The sequence below is a fragment of the Brachyistius frenatus genome, unplaced genomic scaffold (assembly GCF_029030835.1).
Source record: "Brachyistius frenatus isolate BFR_SWC_R1_liver_20210118 unplaced genomic scaffold, ASM2903083v1 Contig_14, whole genome shotgun sequence".
Taxonomy (NCBI): Eukaryota; Metazoa; Chordata; class Actinopteri; family Embiotocidae; genus Brachyistius; species Brachyistius frenatus.
The window spans coordinates 2,429,583-2,453,036 of NW_027210613.1; the positions used below are offsets into that span (position 1 = coordinate 2,429,583).

The 23,454-nt window shown below is 39.1% G+C and overlaps 1 protein-coding gene across 3 annotated transcripts in view; it reads left to right on the plus strand.

The window, feature by feature from the left end:
• Positions 1–374: 374 nt before the first annotated feature.
• Positions 375–23,454, plus strand: part of LOC138617846 (CUB and sushi domain-containing protein 3-like) — a 229,538-nt gene continuing 206,458 nt past the window's right edge. For 2 of the 3 annotated variants that reach the window (XM_069693160.1, XM_069693162.1), the window contains exons 1-2: positions 376–834; positions 15,213–15,435. In XM_069693160.1, the coding sequence (XP_069549261.1) occupies positions 657–834; positions 15,213–15,435 (401 nt within the window). In that variant the 5' untranslated portion in view covers positions 376–656. Of the gene's footprint in view, positions 835–15,212; positions 15,436–23,454 lie in introns of all 3 variants that reach the window. The other variant, XM_069693161.1, reaches the window with a different exon arrangement.

The following is a 23,454-nucleotide window of genomic DNA, read 5'->3' on the forward strand; positions in this document are numbered from 1 at the left end:
CTACCGGGCGAATTTCTTTCATCAGCTTTCGGGACGGGATGCTGCCTGTCTGAGTCTCAACTAACATCAGCACCCCCTTCCTCTCCTCACACACACACATAAACCATATGCTGTCATTAACAGAGTTCATTTCTTTCTCACGATTTACATTCTGCCCACAAAGACATGCCTCCTCCCCTCTTCCCTTGCCACCCACACCTCACTGTTCCTACTTCATGATTTGTTACCCACACATCAGCCGGATCATACTTACACAGGACGCTCTTCCTCTCACACCCCCCTCCCCACCGCCGCCACCTTTTCTCTCTCGCTGCGTGGTTCAATTGCCGATCGATAAAGGCAGCATTCAAATTGTAGGCAAGACTCTTCTCAGTCCACGGACGTTTTACAGGGATTAAAGAGAGGAGATGTTGAACAGTAGATGCGGGAGCGCGCCAACAGAGATCCTCACACTTGATGCCCCTCTCAGCAGAGATGGTTGAGCCCTCGTCCAGGTTGCTGTGGTCCTATCCTAAAATTCAGTCTTGCTCACTTCTCTCCTATCAGCTGACATAGCGCGGCGGGCGGCTCTGCCTGTTTCTCCTCTGAGAAGGGAATCTACTTAAACCCCACAGAAAGAGAAATTAGCCAGTAGGTTACATGTTTTAGTTGTGAACATGAAGGGGATTTACAGAGACGGATACTACGACGGATCTATTGAACTACGGGACGTTTTCAACAGGAGATGCGTTAAATGTGGCCGAAGGGACTTTCTTCAAGCCAAAACGATGAGGATTAGGACGGGAATTGTTTTTTGGAATCTCATCTTTTCACTGATGTTCACATGTGTGAAAGGTACGAGCCACTGCAGCAATTCTCTCTATTTTCTGATGCGCTTGGTGTGTGTGTGTGTGTGTGTGTGTGTGTGTGTGTGTGTGTGTGTGTGTGTGTGTGTGTGTGTGTGTGTGTGTGTGTGTGTGTGCGTGTGCGTGAGAGAAAAAAAAAAGCTTTAACGGTACAGACGTGCGCAAAATAGGCTACCACGGCTTTCTGGATGGAGTTTGAAGAGACGCATTTCAGCGGTTTGCGCTCAATGCAGGCTTTGACTGAGTCGCCCAATAGATATTCTTGCGGTAGCCTGCGCTTCTTCTAATAGCCTACGTGAGCTGCTTTGCTTAGTAGGCTAACTCGTGAATTGTTGAGGCGCAAGTGCATGCACTGCAGATTTCCTGTAGGATGTTGAGAGATTCCAGTTTATTTGGGATAAAGCCGTGCGCAATCTCTCTTTTCTGGGTCGAGTTTGCAAGTATTTATCTGGGATTTGCGTCAGGCCAGTTTCTCACCTGAAATGTGTGCTGAAACCATTTATTGCCTCGGCAATAAGTGGTGTATAAAACCAATTTGTCGACTGGTGTTTATCGGACTTGCCAGTGCAGGCAGGTGTAAGGTGGGCTTCTTAGTATTCAAGGGACTCTCTCGTGCTCTGTCCATCTGAATGCTCACTATAGCTGGTGAGGTAACCGCTGGTTCCAGTTTTTAATTTTTTTTTTATTACATGCATCAGCTAAATTTAATAAGACCAATTGATATTAATGCAACTAAAACACCACTTTTCGGATATAGTTTCTAATATATATTCGTTCTTCTTTGAGATATGACGCAACAACATTCCCGGACTTTTTATTTGATTGTCTGACCCCTCTGTTTTTCTTGTGTAACACACTAATTTGATTCATGCATTTACATACTACAGATTCTGTAGAAAAAAATAATCAAAGGACTCGTTGCTTATTTTCCACACTGTAATTACCATTTGCTGACATTGAAAGAACATGTACAGACAACAACTACAGTTAATTTCTTGTTCCCTTGCCATGTTCCAAACACGTTGAAACATCAGTGTAAGTATATGCATCAGTGTCTTTGTTTAACGGCATGTTACAAGTGTGAAATTCTCATTATTATATATATATATATATATATATATCACAAAAATGAACAAATCTAATCCCGACCCTTAAAGTGTTTTTCTTCACGATGTGTTTGCGTGCCCGCGCCTTTGTGCGTATTCAGCGACATTTTGTGTGCGTGAGTTCATGGCTACTTATCTGTTGAATGTATTTGTGTGTGTTTCTGAAAATGGGCACTTACATGTATCAATTTACATGCAGATTCTTCACCCTGTGAGTAATTCTCGTGTCTGCCTATTGGGGGTGGATGAAATGCGCAGCGTGCAGAGGAGCAGAGCCCACCAAGAATGAGTCAAGTCGAGTCGAGCCGGGTCGGGTACAATGCTGTTTCATCACCACCCACATTGTGGCAATGTCAAACCTTGAGGCCACTTCCAATCCTTATAGTTCTGGCACTTGTTAGGGCACCAGCCGGCCAGGAATTGGGAAAGGAGGGAGGCAGAGAGGGGGGCAAAGAAGAGGAGGAGAAGGCCTGGGTTTTCTATTTGAGGAGTGGAGGAAATGGTGACACAGAGCAATGAGAGGAGGAAGAACCACCGTACAGCTGTTGTTCTTCTGCTCTGACAGTTGACACAATGTTTGCAGAAGTAAAAAGATATCGACCAGATTTGGCCTGTGACTCACTTCTCCTGCTAAGATAATGATGCCATAAAAAAGACCTGAATCTTGCAGTTTGTACAGCAGCACTTTTTTAGTGGTTCTTTTTCAAGGACCAGAAATTAGATTATTTTTTAGCCTGGATCCTGTGCACAGTGCTGATTCTCAGTTCAAAACGTCATCTGCGCCACCTTTCTGGTTCTCGTCCCTATCATGAGGTGGAGTTTAGTGACATGTTGCAGCTTGATTGTGGAATAAATTAAACTGCACAGTTGGATTAATGAGTATTTTCTCATTGCAGAAGTCCACTACCAAATAACATCCACTGCAACTGTGTCACCTAATCCTTGGGGAATTTTTAAAACTGCTTGACACAGTCACAAATTTAGGAAGCTAAACTGCAAGCACTGGGTTTTTTTTAAAAAGCAAAATACCTGGGTCAAACATAAATGGAATTCTTTTAGAGTGACAGTGAGCAATCTATCTTTTCTCGAATACGAGAGCTGCATTTGTCCTTTTTATTTTATGACAGTCACACTGCATTCATCGATTGGAGCATGATCAATCGAGTTCCCAATAATGAGACAGTCACAAAGCTGAGAGCATTGCACTCTTATGACACATGCCTGTGGAAGCAGCGGATAATATCATGAGAGAGGGTGGTGATGCTCTCGAAATGAAGAAGATCCAGATTGGAGTTATAGCTTCTGCATCAGCCCTTTCTTTTGTTTATGGTTTATTAGATCAATAAAACAGATGGATGCTATTTAACGTTCATCATTTTATGGATTGACTCCATTTTAAATGGTACTTTGCATATTAAAATACACTCAGGTTTTACAGTTTCTGTCGTGTAGGACTTTAGCAGGAAGGAACTTGATCATCACAGGAAGTTGAAGGGACACCACAGGAGAGGACAAACAGAACACGCAGCCTGTTCCTGGCACCAACAGTAAACGATTGATGATAGCGAGCAGATTGTTGATCTGTTTCTTGTCGTTACATTGTATTTCTAAAATTTCCTATAGCTCCCATATTTGGTTAATGTGTGTTTTTTTTTTGGTTTTTTCTTTTTTTTTTAACTCTGTACCAGGCAGTCACTAATTGCTGGTAATCAGGTGGGTTTTGCACAGACTGTAATCTGGCCACTGAGCCCTTGATGAAGACTTTATCTCAATGTGATTATGTAAACAGGCTGGAAAGGCTGCTGGGGCTAATCAGGATTACAATTTGTCTGTGTAATTATACTCTATCTACAGGGAATGCAGGGCATTATCCCACTGCCCCCTCGGTTCTTGAACTCCACAGGAGTGGTACAAGAAGAAGAACGAAAGTACAAGAGAACAGTAGACATTCTCAAGAAGAATCACTTGGATTCAACTGGAAGTGGAAAGAACAAAAAACTATTTTCAAGGATATAGGAACTTGGATCGTTTCACTCCTTGTGTCTTTCAGTGCTGATATCTCAATGGATAGTCCTGGTTAGTACCAAAGCACTCCTCTCCCCTACTGGCCCCTCGCCCATCGCTGCAGACCTAGGCCAAGCTCCTAGATGTTGCTGACAGGTCCCTGTGAAGGTTGGATATAGTTTGCTGGTCCTGATGAAGTCACTTTTAATATAAGCAGTACTCTTGGGGGAGAGAGAGATTGGCAATATCTTGTCTTCAACATTTGTTGAGATTAAGTGTAATAGGTTAAAAGGAGGCCGCTTCGCTTGCAGAGTCAAGGCTACAGATTCAGGGTGGACTGTCTCCTGCACCTCAAGTGCCATTTTTTAGATGGAATTAACCTCTGTTAAATGACTGGAGGCATATTTGCTGATAAAAAAGTGGAAGAATTTATTTGACCTTAATCATGCAGTGGTTAAAATCTAGAAAACCTGATAAGAAATGTTGTAATCACATCATAGTTGAGATATACTGTTGGAACAACAGTGTTTACTAACAGGAATTAGAGAGAATGTAAATTCAGCAATGCATTCATTTTAATGAGATTTTGTAACTATGTGGAATGTAATTAAATATGATTTCAATTAATATTAATATATTTTAATATGTGGTACAATAATAGGCACACAAGTAGATTTTTTTTTTTAAATAATCTTGTTTAGAATTGTATCCACAGTAGGCCATACTACTATATATTTTTCAGTATTATTAACCTATAATCATGCACACCCACGTGAGATTTTTTTTCAGGAGTCTTCCTCCACAATGCACGCCGCTGCACTTGTTTGTTTCTGCGGCTGTCAACTGGATTTTTGACGTGTGACAGGAGAGCAGTCAGGGGCGAAGCCTGGTCAGGGAAACAAAGTGGAGGGATGTGAAGGTAACTGAGGAAGCAGGCTGCCTGATGGAGGTTGCAGTGATTCCACAGAATATTTCAACCACAATTAAAATGATAGCCGCGGACCTGTTTAGACTTGCAAATAAACCAGTTTGGAATCAATGCTGGGGAGGCAGTACTAGGCATTGTATACTCCTGCTTAGAAAATACACCCAGACAGGTAGACCAACTCTCAAGAGCCTGTGAGATGTTACAGAACAGCATCTCAGGAAATTATCGATTTCTTCATAAATACCAAACTGCTTTTAATCTGACAATTGACTTGACCGTTTTTACATTTTCTAGCTTCGCCTGAAAGGAATAACGTCTCTTACAGCTGGTTTCAGGCAAGAAAACACATTCAGGCTTCTGCTGTGAAATCATTGATTGACTAATCATCTTATTTCAGGCTTCCTTGCTGTGGACATTAGCCTTTCATCCTGGCCTTTGGAGCTGCATTTTTTTAAAGCAGTTATTCCCCCACTGTTATCCATTCTCTCCATAAGAAGAGGCAGAGACCAAACCTGACCACAGTGTTTTATTAACCATTGTATGGCCAGTAAGGTTTGTGTGATTGGTCCACCATTTCCACGTTCATGAAACCAGCTCTAATTTAGGTCATAAGAGCATTAACAAGAACACGTATTGTAACTGATATAAAGAAGGTGGTTCTAAGCCCTGTCAGTATCCTCTAACTGCAGACAAACAACCAGTTGTGACTAATTTTAGATGTGCACTTCCAGTCCAACCTGTGGAATCTGAACGCAGCGTAAGAAAGACCAAAAGAAAGTTAGCAATGTAGGTCGATGAAAACTTAATAATTGATGGACAGGGAAATTAATTTGAAACTGTAGTATGCTGTGCCTCTGGTGTTTTTATGTAATTTTTTGAAGCAAACACAAACATTTCCTGACTTCACTTCCACAAATGTGAAGATTTGAAGCTTTTCTCTGGAATGCATGGCAGCAAGCTGAATATCTGGGTTTTAGACTGTTGGTTGAGGCTTGGATCAGGCAACCTGTTGTACAGTGTTGTGGAAATAAACTCATTTTCATTGGCCAGTAGGCTATTACATAGTCCCATAAGGCTGAGCAGAGCAATGCCACAGAGAACATCCTGGTCAACTGAAAACATCTCCTTTTATAACCTGATCTCTAATAGTTTCACACACACACACACACACACACACACACACACACACACACACACACACACACACACACACACACACACACACACACACACACACACACACACACACACACACACACACACACACACACACACACACACACACACACACACACACACACACACTCACTCACTCACTCACTCACTTACACAAACACACACTCTCTAGGCTGGGATGAGAGTCATATGTGGTGAAACACACAAGCATCCAGTTCAGCAAATGATCGCAAATAGATGATCAACATATGAATAAATGATAAACCGTAAGCTTTAAACTGAGTTTGCTTTCACAGCAGTCTGAAGCGCTCTGCCTTGCATTTGCCAACATTTTATTGATGAAACAATTCTGAATTGATTGATTGAGAAAATAATATTTTTTTTATTGATTACTAGTTGCAGTCCTATGTTTACTACAAATTAAATAAAAGTAAAAAAAAAAAATAAATGACTTATGTATTGTATAGGATTTAATTGTTCATAACATAAGTGACATAATTATCTTCACTACTTAACACCAGGCATATCTGTTGTTAAGACCACAAATATAGACACTCTCACAAATGTGAGATAGATGTCTTTACAAAACAACTAGTTGCTTTCGGGCCATAAGATGAACTGTATTTAATACACACTGCAGGTTACTGTTAAACACCAATGCTGCATTTCAAATTTATTTCACCTAAGAAGTGTGACAAATGTGATAAAACACACACATGCAAAAAACACACAAGGTTACAAATGACTCCATAAGGAACTCTGGCCTGCAGGTGGAGAAAGTGTAAAAAACACAACTGCTGTTACATTTTTTTCATTGCGTGATCAACATCTCTGCATCTGCACATCTAAACTGCTGCCACCATTATATCTCTCTCCTGGAGGGGCTGCAGATGGACATGTGGAGAAGTCAGAAAGATTCTGAAGATTATTCAACCTTTGCTTTGTGAGCTTGTCATGGAGTTTCCAGCAATAAGTTGTAAAAGGTGATTTTCACTATGTGAACAAGTTTTTATCTGGAAAAAGAAAGGGAAACAGTCAAGTATTGTTTTTGGCTTTATAGTTGTCTGCAGATGGAAAAAGATAGATGCTTGTTCAATGCTTCTTTCTTTTTTCATTGTCAGGGAAAGTGAAGTGTTGATGTTTTTGTTTGTTTGGGAGATTGGAGGCTGGAGAGATAGGGTTCCTATTAGATGTGTTGTTGGCTCACAGTTTTGTGTTATACAGCAGCTCTCACAGTGGTGGTCTGGCATCAGGTGCAATATGGCTCAGTAGCACTTCAAGGAGGTATTGGTGTCTAGCCATGAAATACTATAACTGCTGGTTAGTAACTAAAGCACCAGCAGCACACTGTCGTCGGGAAATAGTTATTATACTTGGCCACGTAACACACAGCCTCTGTTATTTCCTTGTGCAACAGTGTGTGCTTGTGTGTGCATTTTTGCATGCGCCACCTGTGTTTCAGTGTGGCAGTGTATTTGATTTGAGTATTTTTCACCTCAGTGGTTGGCAATTTAAAACCACCAAATGGAATATTTCAGAGCCCTTTTCTAAATTGCAGTGACACACTCATGAGGTAATAGTCATTCACTAGTTAGCCTGTTTTCTGTTTTTGTTTCATGGAGCCCATCTCCCTTTCATCAAGCATGCAGACGAGCATGGTGAGGGGCTGCGATTATGCACATTCTATCAATTGTGTAGGTACAGCACAGCCATGCAGATCAAATCTTTCTCTTTGGGGACATACATTTAAAATTTCTGTCTACTAAGGTTGCTGTCGAGGCCCCAGCAGTCATCACTGTGGTGCTCCTGGTTGTGTCGATGAAAGATTATTTTCTCTTCCCTCCACATTTTATGTCCATGGCTCAGAGCACAGTTTGTCATAGATCTAAGAGAAAAGTTCTGGGTTGTCTTTTGCCTCTAAATATACCAGTGGTAGTGAGTTGCAGTAGCTCTGATTTTATAAGTTGCAGATCCTCACGATTCATGAGCTGAGGTTATGACAGCAAACATGCAACAGTCGTTCTCTCTCTTCCACATAAGTCCTGTTTAAGATTATGTTCATTGGAAATCAACAAACATCTGTAATTTTAAATTCATTTTCTTGTAGTTTTTACTATTTTGTGAAGAATAGAATCTTGTTCAGATCATATTATTGATAATACAATTTTCTTTTTCTCCCAGAGCTGCCCTCATTTGTCTTTGGAAAACTGGACTTTTATAAAATCAATACTCAGCCGCATCAGGTCTGTGTAACACCACTGTTTCTCTTTATGGTGTGGGATGTGGAAACAGGAACTTTGCAGCACATGAAGGCTACCAGGATGTTTGTTTTGACCTTTGTTTTGTTTGGTAAGGTCTCTATCTTTACAGTCAGTGCTCTGTAACCAGGCCTCACTGATGGATACCTCTATATCGGCTGATCCCCCTTTAAGGTCAGGTGCAAATCAATGCCCTTTTTTTTGTACTTAAACCTTCATGGCTGGGAGTATTGCTATTGCCCAGCCCTCTGTTTGTGAAAGGCCAATCATTGTGAATGATGATGAAATGCCATCTTGAGCGTGAGTTGTCCTTGACTACTCTACAGTCATCCATGAGGAAATAAACTATCAAGCAGGGAAAGAAAATAATACATGCCAAAAATAAGTCAAAAGAAGAGGAGCTTGAAAGTGCATTGCTCAGTAGGCTTGTGGCTTTGAATTTGTTTGAAGAGAGATGCTGAAATGTTTGAAGGGTGATGGCAAAACACTATTCAAGCAGAAAGCGACGTGTGGTCCAATTGGTGTTCAAAGCGACACTCATCACTTTCTAAAAATCTGTAATTATGCATTTTGGTATTATTTAGTTATTCATGGAATCATGTATCCATTTTGTCCTCACTGTTCTGAATATTCATGCATTCATGAAATGTTTTGCATTCAAGTCATACAGTTCATTTTTTTGTGATTGCATCTTTATACAGTTGCTATTAATTAGAGCCAGAATTCTATATCAAAATATTTTTACTGTTGGTGTCAGAGATTCTAACAAGTTAATTATTGTAAGTCTAAAATACTGCCAAGACTTAATGGGAACTCTGACTCTCAGCTCAAACGTCTATGTAAAATTATCGTCTTTGAAAAAGAAAAACTGTTATATGTAGTTTCTATTTACATAACAGGCACAGGTTAAAAAGTCAAAAACATGTAAATTAAGTTTTAACTAATAAAATATTATAACATTATAACTTAGTAAATGATACCTCTTTGCAGTAGGAAAGCACAAAAAAAAACCCTGTGTATCTGGGCTCGAAACATCCTGCAGCACTCTATATGTTGGAGGTCAAAGAACAATGAAACCAGTTTACCTTGCCCATCTTTTTGGCTCAGTGCATAACACACATGCACACACCGGCTACAATAACTAGATATGTGAATGTGGGGGGTGGTGGAAACATGTAAGTCGCTTTGGCCCAAAACATCTGCCAAACGGCAGTATTGCAATAATATACTTAGACATTGTTGATGTTGATTGATTATCATGTTAGTTTTTACACATATGAAGTTCGTCTTGGTGTAGAGGTGTAAAACAATTAAAAATGAAAAAGTGTGAGGAAAAACAAAACAATTACTAAGGTGAGAAAAATACAATGAACTCAATAAGACTTATAATTTCACTGATACTGTTGACCTGTGGAATTGTTGCCCCTTTACAATGTCTATTTGACTTACAGACAAATGTCCTGACAAAGAGCCCTGCACTAGATGCACTCCTTTTTTATTTGTCCACACATCACGATGAGGTTTGGATACTTTACTAATGAAGAACCAAAGAAAAAACATCAAACTGCATTGCATGCATTGTTTACAAGTAATTGGTCTACAGTCTTTTTGAAATCTTTTGCTCACGACCTAAAAGTTACATTTGCAATGTTGCCAAGGATTGCAAGATGTTTGTACCGACTGGTGCCGAAGGGGGCGCTACAACATTTTCTTTAATTGCCAGTAAATTGAATGACATTAATTAGGAAAAACATTCATTTCAATATTTCACTGATTGCTGTGAGCCACAAGATTTTGTTAGATTAGATAAACTTTACTGTCTTGTGCAGTCTGCCACTAAACCAGAGGACAATAGACAGCTGATAAAATACAGCAACAATAGACAGCAGATAAAGGTAATACAGTTCAAGGCCGATATCGCAAATGGAACACAATAAATTTGCCAAACTAAGGAGAGATTCATTTTAATGATGGGCTATTCAAGATGAGTCAATTGGGATAGGCCATCTCTCATTTTTATCAGCAGTCATCCATTACCCAGGGGTCTATATGTCACTCATAATAATAAGGATGGTAGTAAACACAAATAAAAGTCACAGTACAAACCCAACATTTTGGTTGTTTAGGCTGCACTATCCCTTCATACAAAGCCAAAATGTTGTCTTTCATATTCTGCCATGCTTAAAGTAAGTAACCCATTTACCCTGCAAGAACTTCGTTTGGGCCTTGAAAATAATAGGTTACCCTCTATGACGCATAATGTAATTTGTTTACAAAATCAATCTTATTTTCCCTCTGCACGGCCCTGTGCTTCATTAACTGGTTCATTCTGTCCAAAATCTCTGTATTCACTGCAGCAACACAGATCACATTGAGTAGTTCTGTCTCACCCTATGCATTAGCGAGAAGCCCTGCAAGGCCAACAACACATATAAATATGCATGTACCCGCACACAAACACACACAGACATAATTTGGGTTGACAAACACATTCAGAAATCTCATCAGAGTGGGAGTTAACTGTCATTTTCCTGTCTGTGTTTTGCTCAGCAAATATACCAATCTGTTATCACCACCAAAGGTGTGGCGGTGTGCTGAAATGCAGTATTTCTGTGTATAACCAAAAGGCCAGGGGTAAATGTAACTATTTGATTAACAGCTGGGGCCATTTTTGAGCTGTCTGTCACGCCACTTGGCTGCCTGCTGAGGCCCCTGTTTCTGCCAGACTTGTGCGCTATGATACTGATTCATAATTCTGAAACATATTTTCCCCACTGTGCAATCGCAGCATGTTGTTAATTTGGTTTCTCATCACAATTTATGGCTGTTGTTGCAGCGTGGCACTAACACGGGGTCGGTGAAAAGCTCCAGGGATTGCGTTTCACAATTGAAGAGATGGTGGAGGTCGGAGTGAGCAACTGAGCTGTGACAGTGGAATTCAAAAGACGACATGCTATAGGTCGAAGTCATCTGTGAATTCAATGCATGTCCTCTCCCCTGCACAAGAAAGCACATGTTGTCGTCGTCGTCGTCGTCGTCGTCGTCGCGCTTTTCTTTGACGTAACAAGATGAATCTTTACAGTGTTCTTTTTTTAGATGCAGCTTTTATGGAGCTGACAGAGCTTAACATATTACAAGCTTGTATGATTCAGAGCATTGAAAAGGGTGATTCTAAGTCATAATGGATAGCTTATAAAAAAAACAAGAAAGGCAATAGATATGGGGGGTGAGAGATGGAGATGCAGAACAGCGATCCTGGGAAACAATTGAATGGAGAGGCAGTGAGACAGACAGGAAGTGAGAATGGAGGAGGTCGAGGGAGACACAAAGAGAGAACCATGTAGATGGTGTGAGAGAGTTGCGAGAGTTGAAAGGGAGATAATGACGGATGAAAGGAATTCATAGATCTGAAGAGGAGAAAGTGAGGGAGAGAGAGGCAGAAAGAGGGAAATAGACATCTTGGCAATGAGTGTCTGTTCTGTCGTCCCAGGGACATCACAACAATCAGCCACACAAACACTGCTAAGCATTTCGCCCAAACCCTGAATGGTTCGCAACATTAGTCATCTAATGCTTGAAATTTTTCAGGCATTAATCGAGCTCTATAATTTTGTCCTGCAGTTAAAATACAAGAGATCCAATAAAGCCTCGACTAAAACCAATTACACTTGACTTTTACCTGTGCATCTAAACCCAACACAAGATTTAGAGGTTTCTGTCAGTTAATCCTCCCACGATGCTTAGCCGCACTTATGCAGTTACAAAATTGTGTGGTGACCTTGCCACAAATCAAATCTAGTTCACTTTAATTTCCCTCATTGTTAAGTAGCGATTAAAACTGCATGTCTCTGGCTTCATATGTTTTTTACGGGGCTGTTTGAACAGTCTCACTCCAGCAGAGATCAAACCAAGTGCTAGTTGTAATCATTCTGCTGTAACATTTAAAGGGGTACTTGAGTTAATCAGTATCACCCCTTGCACAAGTTTAGGGGACTCACAGGAGACTTATGAAAAAAAAAATAAAGAAAGAAAGGAATGGTCAAAATCGGAGAGCTCCTGACATTTAGTTACAAAACATTGCAACCTATTTTCCATAAAACAGCATATAGCATCTTTAACTTGCTTTAAACTCCAGTCCAGTTTGTAGAGGCCAGGATAACCTCTACAACATGTTTTCTGTAACAGGAATGGCAGTACTCCTTGCGGCAAGTAAACAAGACCGCATGTGCAAAATTGGTTGAGTGCCACTTTAAATAAACAAAGCTGTTTGCACTTTTCCTTTAAATAATCCAGTGTCTTACACTCATCTTGAAGAAGTGAAGGGAACATTGCAGAGTGTTACTATCCCGATGTTGTTTGTCACAACTGCATTGTTCTGTGGTCATAGCCAGATCAAATTTTATTTTGGCTAAATGTATTCATAATTATGTTCATAAAAATGGATGAGGTGACTTCCATTGGAAAATAAAGTCAGACATCAATATTCACACAGTGTAACGTTATGCATTTCTGCCCTTATAATGATCTAATCTCCCCATTTGACTGAAGTGAATTTAGTCTGAGGTAAGGCTAAACTACTGTAGCACAACTGTAGGTGGGCTCACCTTCAGTAATGGACATGTCTTCCTCAAATTTTATTTTTCAATGCTATTTTATCAGTCACTGTGGGTGACATCATGTCTTTAAGTTCTCTTCAGGAGCTCTTGCTTTTCTTTTAAACATAAAAACAGCCACTCGTACAGGTTATTGCTATAAATTTGAAATATAAAAATGTTGGTGGCTCATATGGTGGCAGCTTTTTAAAAATGAAGGCGATGTGCATCAGACATCTGACATGATGAGCATTTAATGAACATTTTAGTTAATTAGATTTAAGAATGTGTGAATTTCTTAGCAATAAGAAATATTACATTCATTTTTGGACAAACACATATGTCATCCTGCCAAATTACAGTTTCTGATCTGCCATCAAAAGTCCTTATTTTTCCATCTATACTCAAAACTTTGTTGGACCATTGATGAGTGTGACCTTGGAAATTAAGCTATTCCCAAGAGCACTTGAAAGCCACCATAATGCACAGCGTCACAGGTTGGATCCTGTTGACCCTGTAAGTGGTGCCGCAACGGTGCAAATATGGCGTGATTGACAGTTTTCTCCATGGTGGTGGAAATAATTGCAATTTAGACATGCAACAATACATGGGGAAGATTTATCCCTGCTGTATTTATAGCAGAAGCTCACCACTAGAGGCAACATGATGTATAAAACTGCATCGGCAAAGTGTGCTATGAACGGTTTCTATAAGGTCAGGCCACTTGATCGCTGGGTGTAGGAAGAGCAAACAGGTCTGAGAGGTTGTCAGCGACTCCGGGTTAGGACTCCTGGAAGTGAAGATTGTGGAAAAATAATCCAGAGGGCTATTGTATATGTGATGACAGAGATTGTGTTTTTTGTTGTTGTTGTGAAATGTAAACAGCTGCCAGGCTTTGACAAGAAATAATGAACTGAAATAGCTGGACAAGAAGGAAATGAATTGTGTTTGTCTCACAGTTTAACATCTTGACCGTTTACTCACATCAGTTTATAAGAAGACGAACATATTATTGGGAAAAATGACTACCGTCTGTCTAGTCAGAGGCCGTTTGAGTTTCACAGCTGCCAAGTGATCTGTGTGTTTTTCCTTTTTTCCCCTCACTGCAGTCTGTGTGCGTGCGGGCTTGTGTGTGTGTGTGTGTGTGTGTGTGTGTGTGTGTGTGTGTGTGTGTGTGTGTGTGTGTGTGTGTGTGTGTGTGTGTGTGTGTGTGTGTGTGTGCTTGTATATGTGTGTGCGTGTGTCTGGCCAACACTATGCAAAACATCCTTTACCTACTGAGTGTGAAAAACTAATTAGACTTGGAGTAAATTGTGGGGAGTAAACCATGCATCTTAATTAAGTTTGCATTTCATTAGACAACATGCATGATAGTCTCAAATAAAGGGCATACTTTTTGCACTGTGACACAGCGTGTAAGGGAACATGTTCATGTATTGTTTGTGTGTGGGAGTACACTGGATGTGGACGTGTGGAGTGAGCAGGTGTGATTGTGTGAGAATGAGTGTACAGTAAATGTCTGTCTGTCAGATAATGCTTTTGTATGTATAAGGGGTACTTAGCTGTGACACATACTGTAAGATCATTTATGTCCAAACCACAAAGGCAAGCCAATCAACCAGATTATTGTAGTTTGACAGTCATGATATAAAATGTAATCGAATATGTCAAGGGTATTGATTTTCAACAAGCTAGTGCATTAAGGTGCAAAGGTCTATCTTGTGTGGGCCGACTGTTTGAGGCTTGTACCATCAGATTTGAGGTTATTGCTTATTTCTGACCTTCTGGGAAAAATGTTGTCAGTTATGATGCATCAGAAGCTTTTTTTTTTTTTTTTTATAAAACACCTCAAATTGTGTTTTGTTTCCTCCCATTATTACAGCAGAAGGTGTAGCAGCTTATTTATTTTTTTCTTAATTTGAAGGGGAACAGAAAACATAAATGGAAACACAAAATTTGCCAGATTTCTTTCAGCTTCTGCCAGCTGAGAACAATTCGGATTTTCCAAACAATTTGTTCTCATGTTGAAGAAATATTGCACCTGAACCTTAGCATACAGTTATTCAAATAAAATGTGACCTGTAACAACATCTGCAGAGACCGGTTTATGAAAAATGAATGCCATTCAGTTAATTTATTGCTCCTTTGATACTTCGCCTAGGCAAAGTTTATCAAAATTAAATATGGTCTGTAATGATGCCTAAAATGTACGCCTTTTCCTGTGTTGTACAACCTTTTACATTTTTCTCCTCAACTAAACGTGCATTTGATAATAACTTGATGCTTGCTCTCTTTCTCTCTAGGTTTTATCCATACTTGTGGAGGCACTTTAAAAGGGAGGAATGGGACGATAGAAAGCCCCGGGTTTCCATATGGATATCCGAATGGAGCGAACTGTACCTGGGTGGTTGTTGCCGAGGAAGGGACCAGGATTCATATAGTTTTTCAATCTTTCGCTGTGGAGGAGGAATATGACTTTTTATCTTTGTATGACGGGCATCCACACCCGGCTAACTTCAGGACGAGGTAAGGAAGAGGGCCCTGAAGCCAACACACCTTGAGGGCTGCGTTTGAAGGCTGGCAAGCATGGATGGAAGGGCTTCTGGCGGATAGTTCATGTTTAATGTACACATGATAAAGACTGCTTATTTTGGTCAGGGAGGTGTCAGGCATGTCTCATGTAGTGTGTGAGGAGTGTTGGGTGTTTGTTCTTTTCTTTGTGAAGAACCGAACCACCTTCTCAAGACTATCAATGATTCTCATTGTGATTTACATGTAATAAGCTTATTTTGAGTTTCGGTTTCAGAGGAGACAGCTTGCAGAAATGCTTCTTGTACTTTAAACCAAAAGACTCTTTAAATGTAGCATATTTGTTTCTATTTTTGTGTGCAAAATGGATAGTCTGTGGAGGCTTGTATATCTAATATATTTCAACAATAGCAGAAATAAAAGTCAGAAAAGCTGCTTCTTTCATGAAGCACACTGTAAATATCCATGCCTTTAAATTCAAAAGCAAAGAAACGATCACTCGAAAGCTCCAAGCAGGAACCCCAATGTTCACTTCTGAATGAGTATGCTGTGTTGGCTTCAGTGATGCATGGGTCAGCTCAGTGGCCACCTTCCTTTATTCAAATGGTTCACTGGAGGAAATGGAGGTGGAGAAAAACATGAACATCAAACACAAATATTTATTTTTGTTTACCTAAGCTACTGAACTAACAAACAACTTTTCACTCTCTGTTTTCTGAATTCTGACAAAAGCCTGACGTTCCAGAGATGTGTAAAATTTTTCAGATGTTTCTTTGCTTTGTTTTCATGTTGCCTCCTCAGTATTTGTCTCTAACAGAATTATTTGGCCCATGCTGTGTTCAATTTTGACAGCAGATTCAGATTTGAAAGTAAATTTAATTTATTAACTGAGTTTAAAGAAAAAAATTCACTCCCCAAAATGGTAAAAATGCTACAACTGATGTTTAGATGACTGCGCTGAACGTGCAATATATAATTAGGGATTGGTGAAAAAACTCTGCTCTAAATACGCATGCATGTACAGAGACAGAAAGACTGATGGATCAGGTCCTAATAATAATAATATTTTCCTCTGAGTACACCTTTCTTAGCTTTTTTCGGGACACACTGCTCAAGGATTTTTATTTGTATTTAGCATACTATGACCGACAATAGCTCAGTCAAACCCACCAAACCTTGCAAACTGATTTGACTGTGAACGTTTTAAGTCAGTCATTACTGACTTGCCTAATGAAGGAAGATCTGTAAATCTGTAAATGTATTTTAAAAAGGTGGAAGTATGATTTATAAAAAAAATCTGCACTGTATTCTGAGGATGTTCATTTTCCCACTTTTCTAAACATATCCTGCTTTAAAGAATCATTCAAAAATCACAAAGATTAAAAATGTTCTTTGTCAAACCAAATTGCTAAAAAATAACCCCATTCTTTATCGATAAGTGCACTGTTTATTATGAGAAGATTATCTCTCGGATGAGCTGATACAGAAGTGTGGATCCACACGTCAGCTTTTGAAACTGTCAAAAGCTTCTTTTTTTTTTTAAAAGACATCTTAGTGTCTGATGATCCACTTATATTCACAAGCATGCTCCATCAGAGGTGAAAGTGTGGTCCAGCATTTCACTGTCAAACACTCAGAAAGACGGAACCAAATGATGTCTCCTGGCTAATTTTTGTGGCTCAACTTTAGTGGAAGTGGGCCGAGGTCACATGCTAATACAGTGAAGGATGTATAGCAGAAAGTGGCACTGAGGGGAATAATTGAAGAGCTGAATCATTGTTGATACTTTAGCGGCTGAATCACTTCTGATGCTTAAAAGATTAGGTTGCATAATGTGGTTTTCAAGGTCAGGCTTATGAAAGGCTTGTCACCATAATGGTTGATTCCTCATCACTTACTGATCTCATGCTATATATAACTCTTGTTCTAAATAGCTAAACAAGTCTATTTCAAGTCTATAATCAATTATAGAGAAATTCCTGATTTTACTATGTCTTTACTTTTATATTTTACTCTCCTGAAATAAGTAGGCTAACTTAAATTAAACCAAACTAAAATACTTAGCCCTATAAACAAAACATTGGCTCAAGCCTGTCAGAAACAGATGACTCTTTAATGTCAGTAAATTAAGTTAAATTTCAGCACACATGGTGCCTGATTTACTAAACGTTTGGAGTATGTAAAATCACCTGCAAACTCCTCACCACCCGCAAAAAAAATGCCCAAGCAGATTTACTAACGACGTACAGGGAGGATTGCGTCTTTGAAATGTGCAATTTAACACACATTTTCCATTTTGCATGTTTGCCTGCAAGCATATGTAATATTGGGCGTTTCTACCTGAAGGTGCAACATACTGTGAGAGGACATGCAAATAGAACAATTTAGCACCCGCAACGATATTTACTAAACCTGAAAGTAGAAATAAGAGAAGTGATTGCGTCAGTATTTTAGTACGACTGAAAGGAACGTATTAAATCAGGTATACAAATCTGGAGAGAAGGCTGCTCTTATTGTGGTGAGAAGGACACGCAGGAAACTAAAGAATACATAGAGAACGTGGTTTTACAACCGTGGAAACATTTTTGAGATCTCAGAGGCAAAAAATATTCAGACATATCGTTTGTCCAGTGATGACATTTCTGAGTTATTGAATGAACTGAATGATGATTGACAGCCAACAACAAAAGGAGGAGCCACGAAATACCATCAATTAAAAAACGTCTTACTACTGAGCATTGTTCTGCCTCTGGGTCATTCCAGCATAACGCTGCTTGGATATCCCACCCAGTCCTGTTATTCAGGTGTGCTGTCACAGGTCCTGAATGTGTCCCACAGAATTCACAGGTGACTTCATAAAGTTCCTGAGCACTCGCGTGGCACTAAATGAAATGTCACCTGCTCATCACAGAAAGAGCTGGACCTGCTGATCGGTGTTTGTTAGAAGATCTCATCCTCTTTTATTTGCCGAAGTTTTCTAACAAAGCCTTTTTATTTTTCGCCTTTTTGTTTTTCCCACAGTATTGACTTCCTTGCTGATAATCTCCTGTAAAGCGTTTTGTTCATGCCATATTTATATTTCTTAATTTCAATGGGATCAGATTTCCTTTGTCTTTTGCGGTCGCTCTGTTTTCCATTGCAGGAATCACTTCAACACACGCAAACCCTTCATTTAAATACAGCGATTTGCACCTGATTTCAATGACGCAAATACTCTTAGTAAATCACCCACAAAAAAAATTGCAAACTTTTGGAAGGAACAGCAATTTAGTACTCGTTATTTGAGATTTTAGTAAATCAGGCCGATGGTGTTGATGTTGCTTTATATACTGACTTAAATGTATCGGCTGTAAAGTCTAAGTAGTGTTGCAATGCCAGAATTTTTACTTCAGTGCAAACAAAATTCAGAGTTAGGCTACTGTCAAACTCAATTTTCACAATAAGTATTGTCTCCAAACTAGTCGGTAATTTTGGTTTGCAAATGTAGAATTTAAGGACCCGGTGTATTTTATTGAATAAAACCCACATTTCCCACTATTCATGAACGCAGCACGATTCAAGTACTCAACTAATAGTAATTAGTCACTGAAATTACACGTGTGTAGAAGACGTGACTGGTAGCGAAGCTTCAATTCGACGTCTGTAAACGAATTTAGTAAGTTATATTAATTGTTTATGATGATATAGCCTATTTACTGTATTGTTTTTCAGGGTTTTTGCACTTTGCACTTTTTGCACTAACCCTAACCCTTTGTTGAAGCAAAACCATAAAATTCATTCAGCTTATTAAGATTAGTCGCTGTATTTTGCTTGGTCTGCTTGATAATGTTGACATGTAGCCTATATGAAAATTTTGCATTGTTATCAGAGCGTGTGTAAACTTTAGGTAATTTGTTTTAAGTTCACCACGTGTAACCCTGTCATGCTGTCAGTGTCTGAGGACTCCTGTGTGTTGTGTTTGTGGCGTTTTTATACAGTTTATGTGTGCACCTTATTGTTTCACTTCAGTTAAAGGTGCCTCAGTTCACTTCTTGCAGTTGAAATGGCCAGTAGACGTTCAGTGGAAGTTGGTAGAGTTGGTACAAGTAGATTTGGGTGTAAATACTGTAGCTGAAAGTGACAGCAGCTGCACTGGAGAGTGAAGTTGTTTGTCAGAAGTGGACAGCCCTGCTGTCTGATTAGTTGAGACTGAACCGTCAGGACTGTTGTCATCCTCCTTCCCCAGTCTCATCTTTCAAGTGAGGTTTTTCTTGTCTCTCTTTTTCCTCTTAGTTATCTTAAAACTGGACAAGGTGTAAACGGCTACATAAAAAAAAAAACAACAACCCTACAATCACAAGGTTTTGTTATTGAATAAGCCACTGTCACTTTAAATGACAGCAACAATTATTTAGTTTTTGGGAATATTCAAAACAAAATGGGATTTCTTTTTATCAAGATAACCCCACACACCCTGAGGTTTTGTATTTTCTTCGCTTCAGTGGTTCTGCTTTTGTGTTGCCTTGATTGTTTGTGTTTGTAGTCTTGACTATAATTATTCTAATTGACGGAACTTAATCTGATTTAATTTCATTGTGATATGATTGCGATAGAGCGGAGTTTTCCCAGGCTCCATGTGTAGGAGGGCTGAAATGAATAATTATCGTCATAATTGATGAATATGTTAAATATTTGATCTTAGGGCGGTGCAGTGATTAGCATTGTCGCCTCACAGCGAAAAGGTTCCGGGTTCGTATCCAGGCTGAGGACTTTCTGTGCGGAGTTTGCATGTCCTCCCTGTGCCTGCGTGGGTTCTCTCCGGGTACTCTGGCTTCCTCCCACCGTCCAAAAAACATGCGTCTCAGGTTAATTGGTGATTCTAGAAATTGCCCTTAGGTGTGAATGAGAGCATGAATGGTCTTTGTTTCCGTCTGGCTGTAAGTGTTGGCCCTGTGATAGACTGGCGACCTGTCCAGGGTGTACCCTGCCTTCACCCTAAGTGAGCTGGGCTAGGATCCAGCCCCCCGTGACCCTGTTCAGGATAAAGCGGGTATAGATAATGGATGGATGGATATTTGATCTTTGAATTGATTTGTCGTTTGGTCTTTAAAATTTCAGAAATTTGAGAATAATGTCGACCAGTGTTTCTCAAAGCTAAAGGTGAATGAAGCCTAAAATGTCACGATTTGTCTGGATTAACAGTCAATAATCACAATATATTTAGTTTATTATCACGAGGATGAAAGGAGCCAGAAAATATTCACTGTTATGAAGCTGGAATCAGAGAATTTAACATTTTTTTCATTAAAATAACCCTTAATTATTTATTGATTATATCAAAATGGTTGCTATTAATTTTCTGTCTTTCAGCTAATTGATAAACTGACCAATTGTTTAAGCTGTAAAGTGCAGCTGTGCTTGTATGCCGATGTGAGGAAAGTTGGAGAGGTTACAGTAAAGTTGGGATCAATGTTGCTACATAACAGAAAATATTGATGAGTAATTGTCTGTTGGGCCTGTTTATTCTGGTTACTGCTGTTCAGCTATTGTCTGGTAGCATCTATATGCTCAGTTTGAAACTTTTCTGTGATTATAGGATGTCTCTCTTCCTAACAGTGATGCAGGAAGAGTCATTGCTTTATGTAGTTGAATTTGATGGGGGTTTGTAGTTTGCTCAGACTGCAATAAACATTTGTTGTTATTCACCAAACTAATTCACTATGCTGGACTTGACCCATTGTCAAAGCATGCAAATAGTCTGAAATAAATAGACTTCTCACTAAACTCCATTTTTATTCAAACTAAATGACCTCACTGAATCTAGATATGATTAATGAATTACAAATGTTTCTGTAGATAGCAGAACATTATACATTCACCAATTTTAATGTTTGGAATAATTTGTAATCATTTAGTTAGAATATACTGGAATGTATCATCAATGGGCTGACTGGTACAGGGACTTATTTTCTGACATAGCAAAATGGTAAAAGTATGCAAGTTCACAAAAGTATCAGAGCAATGTTGTCCGTTTCACTGTCATACATTACTTCAAACTAAATATTATCAGATGAATTATTCTAAGCTTTGAATTATAATTGGAAACAACAATAATATTAACGTTAGCATGGTGGGATCACATCATTATGATTGGAATTCATAAACAGTATTAATCCTCAAGGGAAGGGCAGTTGACCGAATAATTATGAATATTATGTGTAACAATAATGAGAACTGATCGATGGATGACTGATGATAGATTTCTCATAAGTATGTTATGGCAAATATCAGTTAATCAGTGTGTGATGATGCAGCCTGGTGTTTACATGTATCTGTAGTGAGATTGTTGTTCTAACGAGTGAAACAATGACGCTCGATGTAAATGTAGCTTCAGATCAACTTTTAACCTGGTTTTCATCATCTACATGGGCAATTCACAATAATAGCCAAACACAGCTATGTTCAGTGGACACCTTTTACTGTAAAATCTAAAGCAGAAAGTGATCATTGTACTTTCAGAATGCTTAGTATGTTGGGTTTGATTCGTTTCTCCAGTGTTTTACTGCTGCACCAGCCATGCTGTGTAAGTGGTCAGTGATGGCTGAGATAGGGAGAGGGAAACACGGTGGTAGTGAGGTGTGCAGTGTTGCGTGAGCTAAATCTATTTTTGTCAGCAGCACGATGACGATTCTGGTTAAAACCGTAGTTTAAATACATTAAATATGCATTTTTCTCAATGCAGTGTGGCTGTCCACAGTACTGCCAACTGTACACTGAAGTGAGATGTTGGTTCAAAAATGTGCGATAGATGAAGGCTGAAATGTTATGCAGTGCGAGAAAACGGAACCAAGCTAATGTCAAAAAGGTGGCTTTGCAGAATCAATATTTTGATGAGAATGTATGATTGGCGTTTGCAGGATAGTTATCTACCAACATTTTATAGTCAGCCTGTAGGGAAATAAATATATGTACTGTACATGTTTTCCACCGAGGGGTCACAAGGGCACTCTGCAATGAAATTCTTCTACCAAGGCATTCTTTACTGACATGCTATAAATCCAAAATAAAAATTTACACAATACCTAAAGAATATATAAACATAAAATTGTTTTTTCTGTGGAGTCAAATTAAACAAGCTGAAGTGAACTATTTCAAGTGAATGCACAGATATTTTGTTTTTCAATGTGAAGTCACATGCACCAGCAGTGTTTCCGATCAACACTGTAACCCATGAAGTCGTATGTTACTGGTTGATGACAGTCTTGGTGATTTTCTGGTCTCAACCAAGAAACTACATGAGAGAACTTGAACTAGAGGATAAACACTGACAATATATCAGGGATATGTGGTATTTGAAAAGATTATTGTAAAAGATCGATGTTTCCTAATAAAATTAGAGTGGCGCTAATGTGGGCGTATGTAGTACAAAAATGTTTTTATTGATGTGTTGCCACATTTGCAGAATAGGATTCCTCAGATTTGTTGTTCTTGGTAATATTGGACAATGCTTGACCACAAAATATTGTCATATTTACCCTTCTAGAGGATTATGTGTTTTATCAAGTTATTATGTTTTAATAGCCATCACTGATAATACAGGGTTAACATTTTGTAACGCAACAAATCAGAGATGGTATTTTGCTGAGACTTTTTAAATTAACATGGAACTAATCCTGCCATTCAGAGAGGAGGAGGAAAAGTATAACTAATTCTCACTATAAGACAAAAGCAAAGGGCTCAAATTGTGATGGGTTTTTCCTGATCCAACCCGCATTTCTAAATAGCAATGTTGTTCTTTTGTGTTTTAGTCACACTTTAGTTTTTTTTCCAAGTGGGGGATTTTCTCACAATGTGGGACTATGTTCTGTGGTGCCAGAAAATGATAATTCCATGAGTCTTTGCTGTGCCTCTAGGGCCCAGAGTATGTGCGAGTAGAACTCCTGCTCTTCCACAATTAATTCCCTCCAAAAACAAAAATCACTGGGAAGGAGGAAATGACACACTTTCTTACCTTGTGTTTTCTTATCTTTTGTTTAA